General features: G+C 38.2%; 1 protein-coding gene and 1 long non-coding RNA gene across 2 annotated transcripts; both read right to left on the bottom strand.

The window, feature by feature from the left end:
- Positions 1 to 2817: 2817 nt before the first annotated feature.
- Positions 2818 to 9591, bottom strand: LOC113119506 (uncharacterized). The gene is made up of 4 exons (XM_026289035.1): positions 9510 to 9591; positions 7941 to 8763; positions 7676 to 7844; positions 2818 to 3600 (listed from the first exon to the last, which is right to left on the bottom strand). The coding sequence occupies exons 2-4, from the start codon at positions 8674 to 8676 to the stop codon at positions 3471 to 3473; spliced, it is 1035 nt and encodes a 344-aa protein (XP_026144820.1). The 5' UTR covers positions 8677 to 8763; positions 9510 to 9591; the 3' UTR covers positions 2818 to 3470.
- Positions 9592 to 18062: 8471 nt separating this feature from the next.
- Positions 18063 to 22012, bottom strand: LOC113120269 (uncharacterized). The gene is made up of 3 exons (XR_003294567.1): positions 21989 to 22012; positions 18420 to 18504; positions 18063 to 18119 (listed from the first exon to the last, which is right to left on the bottom strand). It is a non-coding gene; the product is annotated as an uncharacterized LOC113120269 (long non-coding RNA).
- Positions 22013 to 23033: the final 1021 nt, after the last annotated feature.

Below are 23033 nucleotides of genomic sequence, written 5' to 3' on the forward strand. Positions count from 1 at the left end.
TTGCAAGCCCCTTGGTGGAAGAGTGGTGTACCATCTTGGAGTCATTTTAGCTTTTATGTGTGTGCGCAAATACTACGTTAAGAAATTTGCTAGAATTTGAAAGTTAGAGAATGTTCATTTTCTTGTGGAGTCGTATACTTACAAAATAATAATCACCTTAAGACTTATAGAATACAATTTTACTTTTGCACAAAACCAGTCCGGAAACATTTGCCTTTAATACTTGACTTGGTTGCCTGCCTGCAAGTGAACATGGTTTTAAATAATCTCTGAAGAAACAAACTATTAAATAAAATAAAGTGTACACAGGCTGGAATTAAAATACTTTTATTTACCACTTAAAATTTGTTTTGACAGTACAAAGAGGCAGCAGACTATACTAATCCAGATATTGGTTACAACTCAAGTTTTATGTTAGGTTTTCTTTCTTTTGGGGGGTAAGACTCCTCAAGGCATTCAGTGGTTTGTTCAGGAACAGCTTCAGACCTTCTCTTTTGGACTTCCGAGGGGAACAACAGTCTCTTAAGTTGTCTTGCAGCTTTTTAGCAGAGCCGTTTCTGTTGCTTGTGGAATTGGATGTTAAATTTGAAGAGGTTGGAGAAGCCAAGGAATCCACCGGCATGCTCTTTTCTTTACACCGTCCCCGCTTATGAAATAAGGACTCTCTCCGGTTAACGCTGGGGCTGGCAGCCAAGGTCTGGAAGCCATAAGGTGTGTTGACCTTTCCAACGTGTTCCAGAGACATGGCTGCACATGTCGAAGGGTCTGAGAGATCCTCTGTGGCAGATTTCCGCAGATGTTTCGGTTTCATCCTAGGGGTGAAATGAAATTTGGCAGAAATGCTTGGTGAGCCAGTGGGAGGCCGATGTCCAGGAGACTGTTCTTCTGGGCTTTCTGGGGATAACAGCTTATACGTGTCGTCATCTTTTCCTTTCAGACGACACAGCCGAGGAGACATGGATAAACTGGGAGGAATAGTAAATTTTGGGATTCTTCCGGGCGTTAGTGGTAGACTTTGCCTGGAGAACCCTTTGGGTGTCATGATGTTCTCTAAACCGGCTGCTCCACAAGCAAACATTTTTCTAACTTTACAAACAAACAACTGCAGCAAAAACCTCTGACTTCTCCAAATCTCAAGCTGCTGAGCATTTATTCACAAGAGGTCTTGTTAACTTGTTAATTGTTTCTCACGAGTAGCAGGTGAACAACGAGTAGCAGGTGAACATCATTAGAGTTTCACACCTGATTGACTGAAAGCGCAAATTCCACTCACATCGTCTTTTTTAGTGTTTAAATATTTTCTCATGTACTGTGTTTCTTCTATATCTGTTAATAAACAAATACAAGAAAAGATTTCTAGATTAAGTTAAAAATGTTTTTGAAAACAATAAGTTTGTAAACAAATATTATTATTTCGTTGAAACTAGTGGTGCAGAAATTATATATTTACCTGTAATTTTCTAAGTCACGGGGTCCGGCAAACTTCATGAATATAAGAATACACTTCCTTTTAATAATATATATATAAATAAATATGCTAAATAAAAACGCACAGCTAGTTCCGGCCTGGTTTCGCTCGCGCATTAATGTCACTGCGCCAAATTATTTTCGGCTATTTCAAATACCCTTTCAGTCTACCACAGCTGAACAACCAAAAACACAAAGACGTTGAATAAATAGGAGAAACAAGATAAAACTATCACTTAGCTTGTTATTTTCTTATTATATATGGAAAGCACGCTCTATCTTTTTCTCTCGCACACACAGACGGACACAGAAAGACAAAGCTATGGGACACTGGCTGCTAGCTGTTGTTAGCGCTAAGATGTGAATTTATCAATACAATTAACGAGGACTAACGGGAGATTTCTTAGTAGTTAAACTTACACCTTCGTATCTATAGAAAACTGTTGCGCAGCATCAGGTAAAATTCTGCTCTCTCTCTCTCTCTCTCTCTCTCTCTCTCTCTCTCTCTCTCTCTCTCTCTTCAATTCAAAATTGCTTTATTGGCATGCAGGACTGCATAAAATACAATATTGCCAAAGCTTGACATAGGCTATAGGAGGAGAAATATAATTTCAAACTTCCAGGTCAACTTCAATCACTTATGTCAAAACATAGAATCTTTTGGCCTCAGACTTTGGCCTCAGATGACACACAAACCTGACAAATACACAGACTACTTTCCTGTCTAGAAAAACTCATCTTGAGAGTCTGACCTGACATCAGTTCTGCTGTTTAATGTTCACACGTGGATAAATGTGTTGTTTGTTCATTTTGTGATTCGAGGTAGTTATGTTGTGTCTTCTAAATGAGAAAACCTGTGCAAGATTGTGTCATGCGTGTAGTATTGCACATAACACAAAGCAAAATTGACGTGAAAGCGTGTGTGAAAGCAGGTAAATTGTTAAAGGTTAGGTTTTGAGAAATGTGTGTTTGTTTCGAGAACTATATAAATGGTTTGCAAATTCTAGACCTCCATATGCAGTGCTGTAGTATTGTGAGGAAAAGGTTTAAAAAGGGTTTTCTACACTGTAAAAAAAAATCCCGTAAAAAAACGGTAAAATTCCGGCAGCTGGGGTGCCGGAAAAATACCGTAAAATAACAGGCACATTACATAACAGTAATTTTCCGTAATTCAAAAATACAGTTTTTTGCTGTAATTTTACATGAGATTTTCTGTATTTTCTTCACTTTTAATGTTCAATAAGATGTTTTACATGAATTTTGTGGAAACCATTAAATTATCATGAAGTTATTTTTTTAATCAAAATTATTTAACACTGCTTTAATTTAAATAATCAGATAGGTGCAAGATAGTGTTTTAATAATTTATTGCCCTATCTGCAAGAACATACCAATACATTTTGTTCAAAACTGCAATTTACTCTTAATATTCTATATTCAAGACTGCAACAATATACAAGTATAAAGATTATAGCACAAGTTCAATGATTTTCCAATAATCATAACTTCAACAATATTACAATTCATTTTGTTCATGGCCAAAACAGAATAAAAATATTTAAAAAATCATAAATGCAACAGCACACAGTAAAAACAATTTTGGTAAACACAACAATTTATACTAAAATTGTACTTTAATTTAACTGAACCACCTGTGAAGAAATTATTCACCTCGACAACAGATATATGCTCTAATAGTGTAGAGATGATAGTAAAGTAACACTCTGACACTCACAACTCAATCCTCAGACTGATCCTCAGTGCACTAATAACATCAGTCAGATGTGTATGTGTAGCTGTAGAGTTCAGGAAGCATCCGTTCTACACAGAACAGAAAGAGACGACTCCCAGACGAACGGCATCTTAACATCAGGGATCTCAACCATGTGCTGTCATATGAGTGTGTGTGTGTGTGTGTGTGTACAGACAGCAACAAATAATTCAACCACGAAATAAAATTATCAGTATTTTAAGTCAATGGAAGATCTGACACTTAAAAGTTTTTAATCCATCCATTCATAGTCTGCAATTTTGCTAATCAGTGAAAGAACCTTTGGACTGACTGCTGATTGCTTTCTTGATGTTGTTTTCTCCACTTTTGATCCCTTCTCGGGGTTCATCTTAAAAAGGCATCTGTTGAATGGAAAAAAAAATTACTTAGTAATATAACATGGACTGTAACATATGCTGTGAATATATTAAAAATAAAAGTAGAATAATAAGAACTTGCCAAGGGCCTGCTTGTGTTGCATTTTTGCTATAAAGACGTGAGAGGTTGTGTGTGAGGCAGACTGAGAGTGTTATGACTATGTAAGAGAGTGTGTTGTGTGGCGATGTGAGTGAGGATGCATTTAGGGCTTTACAATTAATCGCATGCAATTGTCAGATGCATCTGCAGATGAATCGCATTTGATTATGAACTTGATCATTCTCCATTTGAAAACAAGTGATGGATATGTACTACTAATCACAGGACCGGCTTTACTAATGAGACAGGCATTACAAATGCATGCAATTAATCATGCAGCCCTAGATGCATGTGTGACAATGTGTATGTGAGTGTGTGTGAGGATAAGTTTGAGAGAGTGTGTGAGTGTGAGGATGCACGCGTGACTGTATGTGTGAGTGTGTATGTTAGGATGTTTGCATGAGGATGTGTGTGAGTGTGCGAGGGTGATGATGCATTTGTGGGAGTGTATGTGAAAATGTCTAAGTGTGTGTGTTTGTGTGAGAGAGTATGCTTGTGAGAGTGTGAGGATGCGTTTTTGAGAGTGTATGTGAAAGTGTTTGAGTGTGCGGATGCATGTGTGAGTGTGAGGATGTGTGTATGAGAATGTGTATGTGTGAGTGTGTATGTTAGGATGTTTGCATGAGGATGTGTGTGAGTATGCGAGGGTGATGATGCATTTGTGGGAGTGTATGTGAAAATGTCTAAGTGTGTGTGTTTGTGTGAGAGAGTATGCTTGTGAGAGTGTGAGGATGCGTTTTTGAGAGTGTATGTGAAAGTGTTTGAGTGTGCGGATGCATGTGTGAGTGTGAGGATGTGTGTATGAGAATGTGTATGTGAGAGTGCGAGTGTAAGGATGCATTTGTGAGAGTGTGTATGTTCACTGACAAGCTATGCAATATCACATTCATAATCATTTAGTATATGTGAAAGTGTGTGTGTGTGTGTTTGACTGCATGTGAGAGTGTGCTAGTGTGATGATGTGTGTGTGTACTTGTGTATGTGAGTGCATGTGTGTGACAGAGTATGCATGTGAGAGTGCGTGTATGTGAGTGTGCGAGTGTGAGTTTGCGTTTGAGAATGTGTGTATGTGAGTATGAGGATGTGTGTGAGAGTGTGTGTGTGTATGTATCTGAAAGTGAGTGTGAGGATGCCTGTGTGAGTGTGTATATGTGAGAGTGTGTGAGTGTGAAGATGCCTGTGTGAGTGTGAGGATACCTGTGTGAGTGTGAGGATGCCTGTGTGAGTGTGTATATGTGAGAGTGTGAGTGTGAGGATGTGTGTGAGAGTGTGTATGTATCTGAGAGTGAGTGTGAGGATGCGTTTGAGAGAGTGTGTGTGTGAGTGTGAAAATGTGTGTGAGAGTGTGTGTGTATCTGAGAGTGAGTGTGAGGATGCGTTTGAGAGAGTGTGTGTGTGTGAGTGTGAGGATGTGTGTGAGAGAGTGTGTGTATCTGAGAGTGAGTGTGAGGATGCCTGTGTGAGTGTGTGTATGTGAGAGTGTGTGAGTGTGAGGATGCGTTTGACAGAGTGTGTGTATGTGAGTGTGAGGATGTGTGTGAGAGTGTGTGTGTATCTGAGAGTGAGTGTGAGGATGCCTGTGTGAGTGTGTATATATGAGAGTGTGAGGATGTGTGTGAGAGTGTGTATGTATCTGAGAGTGAGTGTGAGGATGCGTTTGAGAGAGTGTGTGTGTGAGGATGTGTGTGAGAGAGTGTGTGTGTATGTATCTGAGAGTGAGTGTGAGGATGCCTGTGTGAGTGTGTATATGTGAGAGTGTGTGAGTGTGAGGATGCGTTTGACAGAGTGTGTGTATGTGAGTGTGAGGATGTGTGTGAGAGTGTGTGTGTATCTGAGAGTGAGTGTGAGGATGCCTGTGTGAGTGTGTATATGTGAGAGTGTGCGAGTGTGAGTTTGCGTTTAAGAGTGTGTGTATGTGAGTGTGAGGATGCGTGTGTGTGTGTGTGTGTGTGTGAGTGTGAGGATGCCTGTGTGAGTGTGTATATGTGAGAGTGTGCGAGTGTGAGTTTGCGTTTGAGAGTGTGTGTATGTGAGTGTGAGGATGTGTGTGAGAGTGTGTGTGTGTATGTATCTGAAAGTGAGTGTGAGGATGCCTGTGTGAGTGTGTATATGTGAGAGTGTGTGAGTGTGAAGATGCGTTTGACAGAGTGTGTGTATGTGAGTGTGAGTGTGAGGATGCGTTTGAGAGAGAGTGTGTGTGAGTGTGAGGATGTGTGTGTATGTATCTGAGAGTGAGTGTGAGGATGCCTGTGTGAGTGTGTATATGTGAGAGTGTGAGGATGCGTTTGACAGAGTGTGTGTATGTGAGTGTGAGGATGTGTGTGAGAGTGTGTATGTATCTGAGAGTGAGTGTGAGGATGCGTTTGAGAGAGTGTGTGTGTGAGTGTGAAAATGTGTGTGAGAGTGTGTGTGTATCTGAGAGTGAGTGTGAGGATGCGTTTGAGAGAGTGTGTGTGTGTGAGTGTGAGGATGTGTGTGAGAGAGTGTGTGTATCTGAGAGTGAGTGTGAGGATGCCTGTGTGAGTGTGTGTATGTGAGAGTGTGTGAGTGTGAGGATGCGTTTGACAGAGTGTGTGTATGTGAGTGTGAGGATGTGTGTGAGAGTGTGTGTGTATCTGAGAGTGAGTGTGAGGATGCCTGTGTGAGTGTGTATATATGAGAGTGTGAGGATGTGTGTGAGAGTGTGTATGTATCTGAGAGTGAGTGTGAGGATGCGTTTGAGACAGTGTGTGTGTGAGGATGTGTGTGAGAGAGTGTGTGTGTATGTATCTGAGAGTGAGTGTGAGGATGCCTGTGTGAGTGTGTATATGTGAGAGTGTGTGAGTGTGAGGATGCGTTTGACAGAGTGTGTGTATGTGAGTGTGAGGATGTGTGTGAGAGTGTGTGTGTATCTGAGAGTGAGTGTGAGGATGCCTGTGTGAGTGTGTATATGTGAGAGTGTGCGAGTGTGAGTTTGCGTTTAAGAGTGTGTGTATGTGAGTGTGAGGATGCGTGTGTGTGTGTGAGTGTGAGGATGCCTGTGTGAGTGTGTATATGTGAGAGTGTGCGAGTGTGAGTTTGCGTTTGAGAGTGTGTGTATGTGAGTGTGAGGATGTGTGTGAGAGTGTGTGTGTGTATGTATCTGAAAGTGAGTGTGAGGATGCCTGTGTGAGTGTGTATATGTGAGAGTGTGTGAGTGTGAAGATGCGTTTGACAGAGTGTGTGTATGTGAGTGTGAGTGTGAGGATGCGTTTGAGAGAGAGTGTGTGTGAGTGTGAGGATGTGTGTGAGAGAGTGTGTGTGTATGTATCTGAGAGTGAGTGTGAGGATGCCTGTGTGAGTGTGTATATGTGAGAGTGTGAGTGTGAGGATGCGTTTGACAGAGTGTGTGTATGTGAGTGTGAGGATGTGTGTGAGAGTGTGTGTGTATCTGAGAGTGAGTGTGAGGATGCCTGTGTGAGTGTGTATATGTGAGAGTGTGCGAGTGTGAGTTTGCGTTTAGGAGTGTGTGTATGTGAGTGTGAGGATGCCTGTGTGTGTGTGTGTGTGAGTGTGAGGATGTCTGTGTGAGTGTGAGGATGCCTGTGTGAGTGTGTGAGAGTGTGTGTGTGAGTGTGGGGATGTGTGTGAGAGAGTGTGTATGTATCTGAGAGTGAGTGTGAGGATGCGTTTGAGAGAGTGTGTGTGTGAGTGTGAGGATGTGTGTGAGAGAGTGTATATGTGAGGGTGTGAGGATGCATGTGTGACTGTATGCGAGTGTGTGAGAATGCATGTGAGAGAATGTGTATGTGATAGTGTGTGAGTGTAAGGATGTGTGTGTGTGTGTGTGTGTGAGAGAGTGTGAGGATGCATATGTGACTGTGTGTGTGTGTGTGTGTATGTAAGAATGTGTGAGTCAGTGCGTGTTGAAAAAAGTGTTTTGTGTGAGTGTGTGTGTAAGGACACAAGTATGAGTGTGATTGTATGAGTGTGTGTTTTTACCTTTGCACAAACTCTAGCGTTCCTCCTTGGTCTACTGGGTATGAAATGTTCAAACAGTAATATGAAGCAAACATCAACTTCAGAGCATCACAGAAGATGGTGATGTGGCCGTTAACGACGACTTGGTCAACTGAAAACATGAAGTTCTCTGCGGTCAAAGGTGAACTTCCTGTTGTTATGCATAAGAAAAAGAAGAGATCAGTAACACTGTGATAAACTTACTGCAAATATTAAATAGTTTTTCTTTAAAAATATTCAAACATACCACACACAATTATGCAGGGTGTACTCGGAAGTTTGGCACAGTCTACTTCAGATGGCAAGGTTGTTTGATCCACTTTATGGAACATCTGGTCCTCTCTCTCGCTGAAGTACTTGAGAAGTAGCTGAAGAAATCCAGCAGCGTTGATATCATCCACGTTCTTGCTTGATTTTTCCATTTCCCTGAAGATGGTCTGCATCTTTGCTGTCTTGTCAGTACATCTGAAGTATGAAACAACTCTAGCACACTTACTTGCTATAGTTTTGTCTTCAAAGTCTATCGCAGTTAGCTCTTTAAAGTGAGACATCATGCCAGATGTTTCAAACAAATATGGCCATTCGTGCAACAGATCAGAGGTTTCAACCCCATTTATGATGTCTTTTCGCTGAGTAAAGAAGGTGGCCCTCATCATATTCTCAACAATTTTGGCATCATGGAACTGTTCTTTTTTCATTTTCTTCATTTCCTGCTTTACAGATATCTGGGTGTCAGGCGTTTCATTAGCTGGTAGCTGCACTGGTTGCCAGTTTTTACACCCGTAGCTATCGAGTCTCTTCTTTCTACACAAAGTATCTTCTTCACTGTTGCCAGCTGCTTGTCTCTTTAAAGAAAGTGATGTCTTTCCTCTCCTCACATTGTCCAGTCTGTTAATCAGCTGTTTGATGACTGAATCATACCCACTTCCAACAACTTCCCCTTCAATAATATCTTTGAATGCTTCAGGATAAGCCATGGCCATCTTCCGTGCAATCTCAGTGATGTGTTTTTTAACATGTGTTGGACATACTGTTAATATTTCACTCACTACCAGTCTTACAGAAGTTATCTGTAAGGAGAAAAAAAAGCATGTAAATATATGAAATTTTAGCCAATCTACAAAACTACAAAGAAAAATATTGACAAATGTATTATATCTATAGTTCTGAACCCTGTCTGTGTCACCTGTGAATTCCTATCAGCGAGTCCCTATCAATAATCCCTATCAGCTTCAATAACAGTGCTTTAATATAGAAGGTTGATTAAAAGTGTCTTAAAACAGAAGCTGCTCGAAGAGGGAAAAGTGCCTAAGAACATAACATTACTAACGCTTCATATCGCCCTCGGAGGAGTTCAGTCACTTTAAGCGCTTGTTCTCATGAATCTGATTTTGAATTCAGAATTTTCATCCAATCTCGCCTAGGAAAATAAAATATTTTGAGCTTTTAGACGACGCCTACGATTATGAATCGTAACTTAACAGTTAAAGACTTAATTTTCCTCAAAGCCATCCAGTTTTCCCTCAGGGACAATATAGCTTAACAAAACCTACAACTACAAAAAGTATGTGGTAAGATTCGGATAAATTCTAGCAAATAATAATAATAATAAAAAAATAAAATAAAAAACGACACAATACCCAACGTTATATTTGAAACTTTTGAAGATTTTAAATGACTAAGGGCACTGGTCAAAGCGCCAAAGTTTGAAACGCTGGTTTAAAGATTCAAAAGGGTAAACATTCTAAATGCTAGAACTCCGATATAGTAAAAATAACATATAATAATGACAAAAATGATAAAACATGAACTTTACCTGCTTATTTTCACCTCACATCGAAGATTGACCGTTGCGTGAAACTGAAGGTGGAGTGATTCCTTTGGCGCGCGCAGCAGCCCCACTGCGTGCTTAGATGAGAATGTATCCTTGCGCTAGGGCGGGAATTCCTTCAGTTCGAATATTTAAAATATATATATATATATATATATATATATATATATATATATATATATATATATATATATATATATATATATATATATATATATATATATTACATTTAAATATCAGCTTATTATATTATTATATCACATTATGAAACGATACTGTGAGAATAAATGCGTAAAACACTAAACTGAGCAGAACTACTTTGACAAGCGGAAGAAGATGTGTTCAGTCAGTTGACAGAAGTATGGAAATACGATTCTTTGATCGAATTGATTCCTTTGGGAAGTAAGTTTTCAACAACTATGAGTTGTATAACTATAAGTTTCATAAACTATGAAAACACGTTAAGAAGATGACAAATCCTAGGTTAACGAGTTATTGAGACTCTGCTTAGAATAAGCTGACAAAAGAAAAACCTGTGTTTGCTTGAGACAAATAATGGAAATTCAAGGCGTAATTTGAGAGTGTGATGACATGCCTGCACTGCCTTTTGCCAGGATCCATACTTTTGCAATCAATTTGGAAACATCTCACACCACAGACGTATATTTACATTTCAACAGGGACAGTTTGGTTCGTTTGTGTTAAAAACGCGACAATCCAGCGTTGCAATGTCCTTTTTTTTAATTTATTTTTTTATAAAGATTAAATAAAAAATAGGCCTTCGGCTACATATAAATGTGCTGATCTGTTTATTTATAAAGAAATGTCTTCATTAAGACATGCTTTATTACAGTAAATAGTACTAAATACAGTACCTCCTGATAAGCTCAGTGAACCTTTGTACAGCTGTTATATATATTTTCTAATAAATATGAAATTATATTATTAATGTCACACACACAAATACAAATATATATAGCACACTGATTTTGGTGTGTTATGTGGAAAAAATCATCAAAAAATATTTTTGGGCCATTATGCACATTTACATGTTTTTCATTTTACATGGGATATGTACATTTACAGTCTTTTTCTGTAATTTTACAATTTTAAACTGTATTTCAAAATTACGTGAAAAAACTGTAAAATAAAACAGTAAAATTCCGTAAATTAACAGTTTTTTTTTACAGTGTAACCCTAACAAACTACTTTTAGAATAATTGATATATTTCAGGATTTTTGTTAACACTGCATTGAAGTTTTCTTCCAATAATTAAAATCGTAAAACGTAAACTATATTCTATAAACATAACAAATGTTTGTTGGAGGGTCCTTTTTACCCAAAATTAAAATGAAATATCACTTTTTTCCAATTAATAAACACGATAAAAACACGCTTTGTGTACATTTGAAAAGATTTGTACAAACATTAGGGAAAATAAATAAATGGTGACTTCTACTTGGAAAAAAGACATGAAAATAAAATGAAATATTTTTAATAAAGGAAAAAATCAACTTATATATGCTGTATATATATAACAGAGCAAACAATTTCTGTAAGGGTTGGGTTAGCAGATATTGAAAATGGAAAATGTATAAATGTAGGCTACTTGGGTTATATAGCTAAATATCAAAACAATTAAAAAATAAATCAAACTTTCAAATCAGTTTTTTTTTAAGTTTCAAATTATGAAGCAATACACATATTGTTAAAAATTACTTCAATAACCCTAAAAAGGCTGACGTATCCCGAGATAAAAACATTTAGAGACAGATTACAAAAATTTATTTCAATGTAAACCTAATAAGAAAATGCTTAACAACAGATTTTTTTAAAGACAAGTCCCCTCCAGCATCTATAAATATGTCAACTAGATCAGCTTTTCCCTTCATGCTAATTTAAATGTCTCTCTAAACAAAGAATGGAGAAACACGTCTCCTCGTATAAATGTTTTCCTTTGATGTATGGTTTGTTAGGATCAGACAATATTTGGCCGAGATGCAACTATTTGAAAATATGGAATCTGAGGGTGCTAAAAATCTAAAAATCGCCTTTGAATTTGTCCAAATAAAGTTCTTAGCAATGCTTATTACTAATCAAAAATTACGTTTTAATATATTTATGATAGGAAATGTACAAAACAGATTCATGGAACATGATCTTTACTTAATATCCCAATGATTTTTGGCATAAAAGAAAAATTTACAATTTTGACCCATACAATGTATTGTTGGCTATTGCTATATACCCCGTACCCCAGCGTCTTAAGACTGGTTTTCTGCTCCAGGGGCACAAATATTCACAACAAACACCCTTTCAAAATGAAACCTAGGAATAAGACCCACACTTTCACAGCTTCTCAAATGTTTGTATCCCCCAGGATACATTGCCTCTTTTAGGGTTACCAAGTCAGTAATGTTTCAAATCTGTTCCTAATGTTTATTCAAGTCTAAACATAGAGAATGACCCCAAAACACATCAGACATCAAAATATTTTACATTGCTGCATTAGAATCCCCTACTTCAGATATGTCTCATTATTTCCAATATTTTTTTTGTTTTTATTCATACATGAAATGTATTTGGACTTTTCCAGTCTTTAACGAATATATCCAAAAAGTTTGTATAGGTTTAAACTATTAATTGCATCTTTTTTTGTGTGTAATCTCCAATTTGATGGGATCCTACCCTTGAATGATTTGACATAGTACTCTTCCAGATCCTTTTGGAATTTGCACACAAACCACTTCCAGTATATCCGTTTAGGATAAGTAGGATATTCTGAAACAGACAAAAACCTGTCATCGCAAACTTCTCTTGCTATTCTGATGTTATTTGAAGTTTTAAAACGGTTTCTACTTGCAGTCCAGCACAAAATTCTACACAGATTATTTGTTCCATCATAACAGTGCCCACTGACTCCAGTTATTCTGTGTGAAAGTACACAGTGATCTCCATCATGGTTTTCTATTTGTGTGCATGTGGCTTTACAGAAGGGACACTGAACCCAACAGCACTGAGAAAACTGATCAATCAGAAACTCATCCGGTCTGTCCTTGAGGTCCAGTTTTCCGTAAAATGTATCCGTGTTGAACTCTTTGCTCGTGTCAGGCATTAAAGCAGGAAGTTTTGCTGTTATCACTTCTTTGAGAAGGTTGAAATCAACATCATCATGTTTGACTTCATTCAGCTCTTTTTCAGAAAATATCAGCACACCTGAAAGCTGCTGTGTGAACGTCTTCAACCACAAATCAACATTTCCACGGTTTGTTTGAACATGTTCAGTAGATTCATGAACAGCATCGATGATCCTCTTCTGCATGAGTTCGACGTTCTTCTGCATTGTGGGTAAAACACTGACACTGAACCTACGAGTCATAAACTGACTGACTTCATCCCTGATGACATTTTTAAAGTGCTCTCTGGGATGATTAATGTACTCCATGTACGCAAAAAAATCCTCCCGTTCTGCTAAAAGCTTCAGGATGTGTATCTCCAGATTTAACCTGTTTCCATTCAGTGATTTACAGTTTAGTCTAATGTCATTTATCAGATCTCTTGCAGACTTTCTGTAGATGCTCTGCTCGGTCCACTCTTTAAGTTTCTGACACAAGATCTCACCCAAAATCACAGATGATGCAGCTCCCTGGAGGTGCTTCTTGAAAATACTGTAATGCTCTTCTTTCTTCTTCTCCAGATAGAGAACAGGATCATTGGCTTCTCTAAACAGTCTGTGTTGCTGAGTGAGTGCCTTGTTTGCTCTCTTAAAGATGGAACAAACCAAGTCAACAAAGAATTCATTCTTGAACACATATTTCGCTGATATTTCCTGATGTTGTCGAACTCTTGCTTTGATGTAATCTACCAGCTGTTGAATGCAGCTGACGTTGAAGCCCATTTTTGCAATGTTGAATGACATGATCTTTTTATCTGTTTGCTGGGCAACATCTGTGACAAAGATTCCTATTTGGATTTCGTCCTCTTTAGAGAGAGCATTACCTAACCTTTTTTTAGTTGCTTTGATTGCATTTTTAATATGACCTCTAAATCCACTGGATTTCTTTAACTGTACATAACCTGAATAACTTGCTACAGATAAAACATCCCTGCCCTCGCTGCTCTCCCTCCAGGAGTCTACAGGAGAATCTTTATAGATGTCACCGAGGAGTATTTTCACCTCTTTCATTATGTCAATGTCTTTGATTGGAGTGTCTGTGATGATTGTCTTCACACACTCTGTCCAAAACAAATCGAACTCTTTCTTCACTGTTTCCTCATCTTTTGCTCGGTCCTTGAGTTTTAAGACAAGTTCTTTGCTCTTTTCAATAAGGGTGTTTTCAGTTTCCAGCATGGCACTCCGAAGAGTCCAGGACCACTTGTTGTATTCTGTCTCTGGAAAGCTGAATGCAAATTGTTCATTCAGTAAAGCATCCCAGAGATCTTTAATACGATCTTTAAAGTCTGTCAGCTTTATTCTATCGGATTTAGACATGTGAGACATAATAGCGTCCTTCAATTCTTGCATATTTTCACAGTAGTTTGGGTTTGTTGGTGCCATGGGTGGGCTGCCCTCCCAAAGCTGAGCAAAATACTTCACATCGTTCTTTACATCAGATAAAATGACATCATTGAAACATAGTTCATCATACACTTCATCTTTAGCAGCGAGTTTTGTCATCTCATCCAGTGTCTCCTGCAGTCGTCTCCTTCCATCCATGTTTTTCTCTCCAGCTGTGACGTCTGAAACGTTGTGATGCACAAACACACAGCTGGGATTCAGTCGGACCTTCTTCATCCTCAGGAAGGCCTGAACAACAATCTGAAGAATGCCCTTCATCTCAGCTGGGTTTTCTCCAAAGATGTTGATCAGTGTCACATTTGCGAGCCCAACAACATACGTGGCCATTTCATTGTCATGATGTCTTGATCTTACAGCCATCCCAGGACTACGAAGACCTTCGGTATCTACTACCAGAATACAGTCGAAGTCCAGCTGTGCTTTCATCTCGTCTGACACTCTGAGCAGCTGCATGAAAGCTCCTCTGGTGGTCCTGACAGCAAACTGCAGTCCAAACACTGCGTCCAGCTTGGTGGATTTCCCAGAGCCCTGAACCCCTAAAACTGATATCACAAAGACTCTCATGTCTCCAAGTTTCTTGATGAGTTCATCTAGAACAGCAGTAACCCAGATCACAGGAACATGAGCAGCATTTCCGTCCATCAGTTCCAGAGGAAATCCAGAGATCATCATCTCTGCTGCAAGACTCGGCAGAGAAGAGATCTCAAGCTCCAGGCCGACCTTGATCTTCTGCACAGATACACATGACTCATAGATCTGTCCAATCTCCCTCATGATGTGCTCCAAGCCAAAGGCTGCAGCTTGAAGTTCCTCAGAGATTCTCTCCAGTTTCGTTTTTTCGGTCTTAAGCTGTTCAGATTTATCATTGTCCTCTTTCAGTTGTAAGACTGTTGACCACTGTTCATTATACTTCTGATGAAGAGCAGAGAGGTCAGCTGAGGTATTTTCATCCAGGAGGATTCCGAGCCATTTTAGGAAAAACATCTTGTTTGTGGAACCTGAGTTTGTTTCTTTAATGAAGATCTTCATAAACTCACTGATGTCATACTCATGCTGCTGTTCACGGATTTCCATCAAGTCTCTGCTTTTTTTACTCTGCTCTGTGTCAAATTCATTAGCTTGAGGTCGATGTATTTCTCTTTTCTTCTGACACCACTGATGCCACACTTTCCCCTGATGGGGCAGAACTGATTCTTTGATTTCAGACAGTTTTCTATCCTCCAGTAATCTCATCATCTGCTGTGCTGCTTCTTTTCCGCTCCTGCAGTCGTCATCATTTCTCTCATCTTCTACGATGTCCGAGTGTTCGGACACATCTTGAAGAACAAAAGTGGAAGATGACAAAGAGATACAATCACTAATAGCTTTTCTGAGTTCTTTAGATATATCTGATTGGCTTCGGTTTTTCAAACCAAATTTATATTTTCCTTTCCGTGTCTCGGTAAGAGCTAAATCCCTCTCAGCAAAAAGACAAATGAGTGGTTTTGAGTCATTATAGAGCTTTTCGACTTGTTCCATTCTTTTGTCATTCCTCTGAAGTTGTGGTAGAAGAACAACATTGACTGAGGCCATTTCAGTGAGAATATGTAGCTGTTTCTCATTGTCTCCTGCATCACCATGAAGGTTACAGAATGCAATGCAGTCATTGAATTTATCCGTGTTTTTTCCAGCGGGGCAGAACCATGTGATTTCCACCACTCCATCCATCAGGACTCTGGTTCTGCTGCTGCCTGGGCAGCTCCTGTGGAAAAACGTGTTGTGTTTCTCATTGATCAGTCTGTTCATCAGCTGAGACTTGGATGGGGAAACAGAGCCAAACCTGAAGAAGGACACCATTGGAGTCTGTGCCTTGTAGACCGGCTGGATTCGACTAATGATCTCACTGTCTGAATTTTTCGTCTTCCAGCTCTTGTTGATTTGTCTGAATGTCCAGAGAGGAAACACTATCTGTTGTGTGAATGGATCGGGAACAAGCAGAGGCAGAGCAAACTGACACTGAGAGAGTTTAGTCACCATTAGCTGCTTCAGGAAACCATCAGCACAATGAAACGCTGCCATCTGAACATCCATTGGATGAACAGGCTCACTTTTACTTTTTTTGTTGTCTGACATTAATTCGGAACAAAAATCGTCAAAATCAGCTTCTTGTTTAAATGAATTATTACATTGCTGAGTGTTACCTTCCTCATTGGGCTTAATATTAATACATCTTGCTTCATAGTCCATCATCAGCAGTTTGTGTATGAACGTCTGAATCAGCTCGTCTTCAGCACAAGACTCATGGGACTGTAATGAATGTGCAGTCAACTGAAGAACATCTGCAGCTCTCAGTTTATACTGATGCTTGTCAAGGTGGAGTCTGTGGAAGAGTGTTTCTGGTCCCTCATTGTCAGTTCCCTGCTCTTCTGCAGTTCTCTGTGAATTAAAAAGCATATTATTTCATGTAAATGCAAGATATGCTGCAGAGGGTTTGTTGTAAATTACACTATTATGTTATAAGCTGTATATCATCTTTATGTATTCTATAGAAAATATTCTAAATAGTAGAATTCACAACTTTTTATTGTTTCATTTCTCACTATCCCTTCTGGAAACTGACCTGGAAAATAAATACCAAAAGACATTTAAATATGTCAATATTTACGTCAGCAAGACCAGGAAAATGCATTAATGCTATAATTATTTTGTAGGGGTGTAACGGTACGCAAAAATCACGGTTCGGTACGTACCTCGGTTTTAAAGTCACGGTTCGGTTCATTTCCGGTACAGTAAGGGAAAGAAATGGAAACATTAAACTGCAGGTTGTTTATTACTATAAAAAAAATTACAATTTGTTTACACTTTTAAAAAAATACTTTTTAATAAAACATATATAAAATAAAAAAAAGAATAAGAAATAAAATACTGCTGCAAAGTTCTCCACTAAATAAAATACTCTCCGTCTCAAACCAATATCATATAACAAAATATAATGAAAAATATAAATAAATAACTATGATTACAGTGCAGCATTACCAATCCCAGCTTGTAGGCCTGCTCATATTTAAAAAAAATATATAACTTTTCCAAAGTGTAAAGTGCAGCATCAACAGTTTCAGTTTTTAGACCTGCTCAGATTTCGTTATTGCGTTGGACCGATCAGAATTAAGAGCAAAGCTCTGTTTAAACACCGACGGGAGCTGCGTTTGAATTACAATCGTTTTTTTTCCTAGTTGTAGTGATGTTCACACTCGCGTGATGCCTTTTGAAAACCTTAGTTTATTGCACCTTTCAAACATAGTCTATTTTGCCGTCAATACTGTTGACGGTGTCCTTTATCAGTAGTCTCTATATTAATGCGCAACATGAAGTATAGATATTGTTGTCGTGTAGACAAGATCCTGGTCTGTCGGCACCTCAGCGGTCTCCCTCTATGTCACCTACAGTAGCAGCAGCACGCCAGCGCCTCGTCAGGCACGATTCTGGTGTGTAAAGACATAGAAAATGCGAAGCAGCCGTCACGCAACTGACACGCAGCAGAAACGCCACGTTCACGCCATGCAGCCAGTGTGTCACCGGCCTTATCAGCTGCAGGGCGGGAGTTTCCCTGAACGTGGAGACTTCCACCACTTAATATGTTCGTATGGAAACACGAAAATGTACCTATGTTCCACAAACAAAACTGAATTTGCTCAGAAGCTATTTAAATGCTTTTGATGCATAATCTGATACTGAAATTAGGCTCGTGCTTCTCTGTAGTTTGCTAAATTTGTTCCAAATTGGATTATAACTTTCCTTGGCATCAAGATAATATAATGTTCATATAATCCCATTAAAACCTATGGAGTAATTTGAAGATGCAACTGTCAAGCAGATAATAATAATCAGATAATACATGTCAAGTATTAATAATCAATATTATAATAAAAACAATAATCAATAAAAATATATGTGCACAAAGCTCTTACGCTGTGTTTTTCTTCTGTTTCTGTTGATGTGGTGGGATCCATTATTTCCTTATTGATTGCAGGTTCATCTTTTGAAACAAACAAACAAAACCCCAGACAATTAACTTTTTCACGAATGTATATGCAGTAAATTCATCTCGTTAAGAAGCTTTGAGTTTTTTTTATTATAATTAGAGAACATTTAACCAGTTTCTTTAACCATTTCTTGAACTGATATATCAAGTGTAATCTCTTTAGACAAATATATCTATAACATCATACCCAATGAATTCCAAATCAGAATAGTTAGATTATAATCTGTTAATAATCAATAGTATCTTACATTATCAGTGACAAAAAAATAAAATAAATAAATCTTGTTTTCTTACCCATAATGCTGAGAGACAGAGCAACAGAGTCAGTCGGCAACGAATCAGGTGCTCTATTTGGACTGCAGGCCCATCAGGTCCTAGACTGTTCATTATCATGAAGAAAAACAAACATTATATTTCCTTAATTTGTGCAAGAACATGAACATTATTTATGACTATAAATACTATTTTATTATTGTTATTTATTTACAACCGATTTTACAGCTTTTATTCAGAATGTTTTCTTAATGCTCAGTGGTTAAACTTTAAACAACTGTGAAGTATTGTTCTTTGTAAAATGTTTGATTTTGTAACTCTGATATCATGTTTCTTTGTGTATAAACACTGACAATGTGATGTCTCTATGGGATGTGTGATTGTTTTCATATTTCTAAAACAAAAAAAGGAAATACTACAAATAAAAACTTGTCTAGAAATTTCTGGGACAATTTTGAGGTAAGGACTGTTCAAGCGCCATTTACACAGCAAGATGCCTCGCTCCAGATGTACACTTGAATTGGCAGGTGCTGTTCAATAACGCTTAATTTTTTCTCTGAGAAATGATTTTCTCCATAAATTAAAGGGGGGGTGAAATGCTATTTCATGCATACTGAGTTTTTTACACTGTTAAAGAGTTGGATTCCCATGCTAAACATGGACAAAGTTTCAAAAATTAAGTTGTACGTTTGAAGGAGTATTTCTGTTCCAAAAATACTCCTTCCGGTTTGTCACAAGTTTCGGAAAGTTTTTTTCGAGTATGGCTCTGTGTGACATTAGATGGAGCGGAATTTCCTTATATGGGTCCTAAGGCACTTCTGCCGGAAGAGCGCGCGCTCCCTTATAGCAGAGCAGAGAGAGCACAACAGACTTCACTGATCAGAGCGAGAGCGTCGCGAAATGTAACAAAAGGAGTGTGTTTTTGGTTGCCAGGGCAAGACAACCCTGCACAGATTACCAAAAGAGAAACAGCATTAAGGGACCAGTGGATGGAGTTTATTTTTACAGAGCATCAACGGAGTTGTGAAAGTGTTTGTGTTTGTTTCCTGCATTTCGAAGATGCTTGTTTTACAAACAAGGTCCAGTTTGATGCCGGATTTGCACATCGTTTATTTCTTAAGGATAATGCAGTCCCAACGGAAAAGGGTCACGATCGTGTGTTGGAACCGCAGTCGGTGAGTAAAACTGCTTCAAATATCTCTGTGTTGTTAACTTAGCTATCAGCGCGTAAGCACATCAAGTAAACAACATGCGATGTTGTCATCAAACTGCACTTTCCACATGTACAGCTTAAAAAAAAAAATAAGACGACAAAGTGGAACTTAGTCATTTTCCAAAACCGCTAAGCAAATATATACAGTTTCAGTACATACCACATAGAGACGCTGTTGCTGATGCTGCTCTTGTTAAATTTCAGCCTCTGGATCTGTGTCACAGCTTCCAAACGCTCTCAACACAAAAGCCTACTCGCGCTCGTGATTCTTTAGCTCCGCCCACACGTCACACCACCAGCCACTCGTGTTTTTCCGGGAAAAATCGGTACAGATTATCTTTCTCTTATGAATATAATAAAACTAAAGACTTTTTGGAGTTATGAAGGATGCAGTACTACTCTATAGGTACTCAAGATTAACAGGATATTGAGTGAAAACGAGCATTTCACCCCCCCCTTTAAGCCACTGACGCAGTGTTGAGTGAACTGGGAACTGTACGTCCATTGACTACTCTTATTTCACTCCTTTCTCCACTCCAGCTGACTACTGTCATCTAAATTTTAGACTAATGGATCTTGTGCATAATGCATATTTTAGACTAATGCATGCAGGGAGCACAGCACACTAGTGTAAAGATAAACTTAAGGCTAACATATGCATTGCAAAATGTCACTATATTGTTCCCCAATGGTCTGAAATCCCCAGTGAATCAAAGCAAGTTTTTAGCTGTTGGAATTGTTGAAAATGTTCGGCTTAAAGATATTTCTCCAAAACAATGACAGAAAACGCATTTGGAAGATGTAGGCTTTGCTTTCAAAATTTCTCCCCAGTACCAAAACAGTTTGATGACAGCATTTTCTGCACTTAAGCCAGAAGAGGGTCTCTATACCAAACAAAGCACCCTTAGTTTTTGGGCAACGCCCCCCGGAGTGTTAAGTACGGTGCCCGTAAGGTGACTTGGTTCGGTTTACTTGGTTTTGTCGTGGCCAAGAAATAATAACTCATGGGAACATGATAACATGTCATGGCCACGAGATATTAATTTGTTGGAACGTCATATTAACTTGAGGAAACGTCATATTATGTCATGGCCACGAGATCATTTTGTCGAGGTAAGGACATCCTTATGTCGTGGCCTCGAGATGTTATGTTAAGGGAACAACATCCATTTCTCGTGGACACGAGTTTAATAAACAAACCTGGGTGACCATAGCAATCCAGGATTATCAGAGATGGAATAATTAACATTTTATTTTTAATTAAGAAATTATTATATTAGCCATATGCTTTTGCTACCAGGCTGTATTACATGCGATCCTCAGCATTCAAATGAAGTTTATCATAAATAAATATTACAAAAAGTGCATGATAAAATATTTTACAAAAAATTATCCATCCTACATTCTTGTAAGTCCATTAACTGATAGTCTTTCCCACGTAATATGCATACATTATTATTATTATTATTATTAGCCTATTATTATTGGTTATATTTTTTTATTTCGTTTATATTCAGTTTTTTGCCTCAATTTCGATCTCTTTACTTAACATTCTGAATACTTTTGTAAATGCTCAACATTTACATAAAATGTCATAAATGCATAACATGTAAATGCATACATTTTATATGTATAAATAATATAATCATTTCTTTAATAAATCCATCTCTGATAATCTTGGGTTGCTATGGTCACGCAGGTTTGTTTACGCATTAAACTCCTGGCCACGAGAAAAACATGTGGTTCCCTCAACATAAGAAGTCGTGGCCACGAGAAATGGATGTTGTTCCCTCGACAAAATGATGTCGTGGCCACGACATATAATCACGTTCCCAAAACGAATAAAACCGAACAAGGCACCTTACGGGCACCGTAGTTAAGAGCTCTATCATTCAGGAGTAAGGGCGTTTTCCTAATTATGTGCGCAACGCGTATCCGACTCATCTGAAATGGATCCTCCTGTATGCTATTTTAAAGCACTGTTGATGAGCTCAAACATCACAAAATGTTAGATAGACAGCCTTTATCAGTCGCCATTATAAACCGTACTGACAAGCAGAAGAGATGAAACACTCGTGAAATGAGATTTGATCAGTTATTTTTATCATCTGATATAGTAAGGCTAATGACAGTTTCTAACTTCAGTTTTCTAACTTTCATTATTTATTCTTCTGTTATCGTTAACTTTATATCTATCGGGACAACTATGTACAGTAACAATTAAGTTATTTAAAACATTTAGCTAAACTAGTTCTGGTCTACCCATAGCTTTGGCAAATAATTTTATTTCTCATTAATGTTTTGTTCCTTATAATACATCAAGCCACTAAATAATTAAAAACAAACGAAAATGATCTTATTAAGCATGAAGTCAAACCTGAGTGCTGCCTCTCTCTGTCATCGGTCCAGTGTTCAGAATAGCGGTCTCTGCTGGCTTTTATAGACACTTTTATGATCAGATATTAGAAATCACATGACCTCACCCGAGAAACTGGGGGTGCGTTTGCTTCGTTTGTGAGTTGTTTGTATAATTAACTACAAGTATCTTTGTGTTCAGAGATTTTTATCCTTATCTGAATGTAGCTATTCTTGAATCCAACAGTTAATAACTTGCATAACAGACACAAATCACCTTATTATAGGCTAGTAAGTAGCATACTTTCCACAGATGCTCAGTCATTTAGTCTCTGCAAACATCTATCCCCATTAAAGACGTGCTCTCTGTGGTATTTAATGGAAATTTGTCATAAGGTGTTTACTTTGAAAGCCTCCCAGACTCATTTCCAGAGGTCCACGTCGTCCAAACAGTATATTATCACTATCAGATGGGGAGACTAATAGGTGCATGTACACAGTCTACAGACACAGTGTTGCCAGTTTTTCATTTGTTTGGGCAGGTAGACAAAATGTTGTCTGGTTTGGGGTCTGTTTTCAAAGATCTAAACTGTACATGAAATTATCTGTCAGAAACATTATCAGTGCAGTCAAGAACAGTATTATTTAGGTACACAGATCTGTAGAACAATAGGTTACAGAATGAAATGAAATACGCAAACACTATGAAGACACTTTAGGAGTGACATTTTCACAAATAATCCTAAAAACATTCATAAGATTACCAGACCTGTTATCAGCTATATAGCAATGGTTATTAGTAAAATCTATAACAGTAATATGTATTGTTGTATGAATAATTAACAACTAATAAAAATATCCACCCTATATAGTAAAGTATTGACCAATTTTGATGCAAAAAAAATATTTATAGCCAGAGTATTTGAGGAGATCCCTGCACCTGAAGTCGATCAGCTTGACCTTGAGTGTTTCGGGGTTCATCAGCAGGTTCTCCAGCTTAATGTCATGGTGAAACACTTCTCATTTACAGCAGATGTGAGCAGCCATCGTTGCTTTTGCCGTGAAGA

Source organism: Carassius auratus, chromosome 19 (genome assembly GCF_003368295.1).
Source record: "Carassius auratus strain Wakin chromosome 19, ASM336829v1, whole genome shotgun sequence".
NCBI classification, from domain to species: domain Eukaryota; kingdom Metazoa; phylum Chordata; class Actinopteri; order Cypriniformes; family Cyprinidae; genus Carassius; species Carassius auratus.

Bases quoted from the DNA above. Each gene is read 5' to 3' on its own strand.
- LOC113119506 (XM_026289035.1), bottom strand. From the start codon at position 8,676: ATGGCCATGGCTTATCCTGAAGCATTCAAAGATATTATTGAAGGGGAA. The intron at 7,845-7,940 runs GTATGTTTGAAT...GCATAACAACAG, and splicing joins ACCCTGCATAATTGTGTGTG to GAAGTTCACCTTTGACCGCA. The intron at 3,601-7,675 runs GTAAAAACACAC...TCCATTCAACAG, and splicing joins ACGCTAGAGTTTGTGCAAAG to ATGCCTTTTTAAGATGAACC.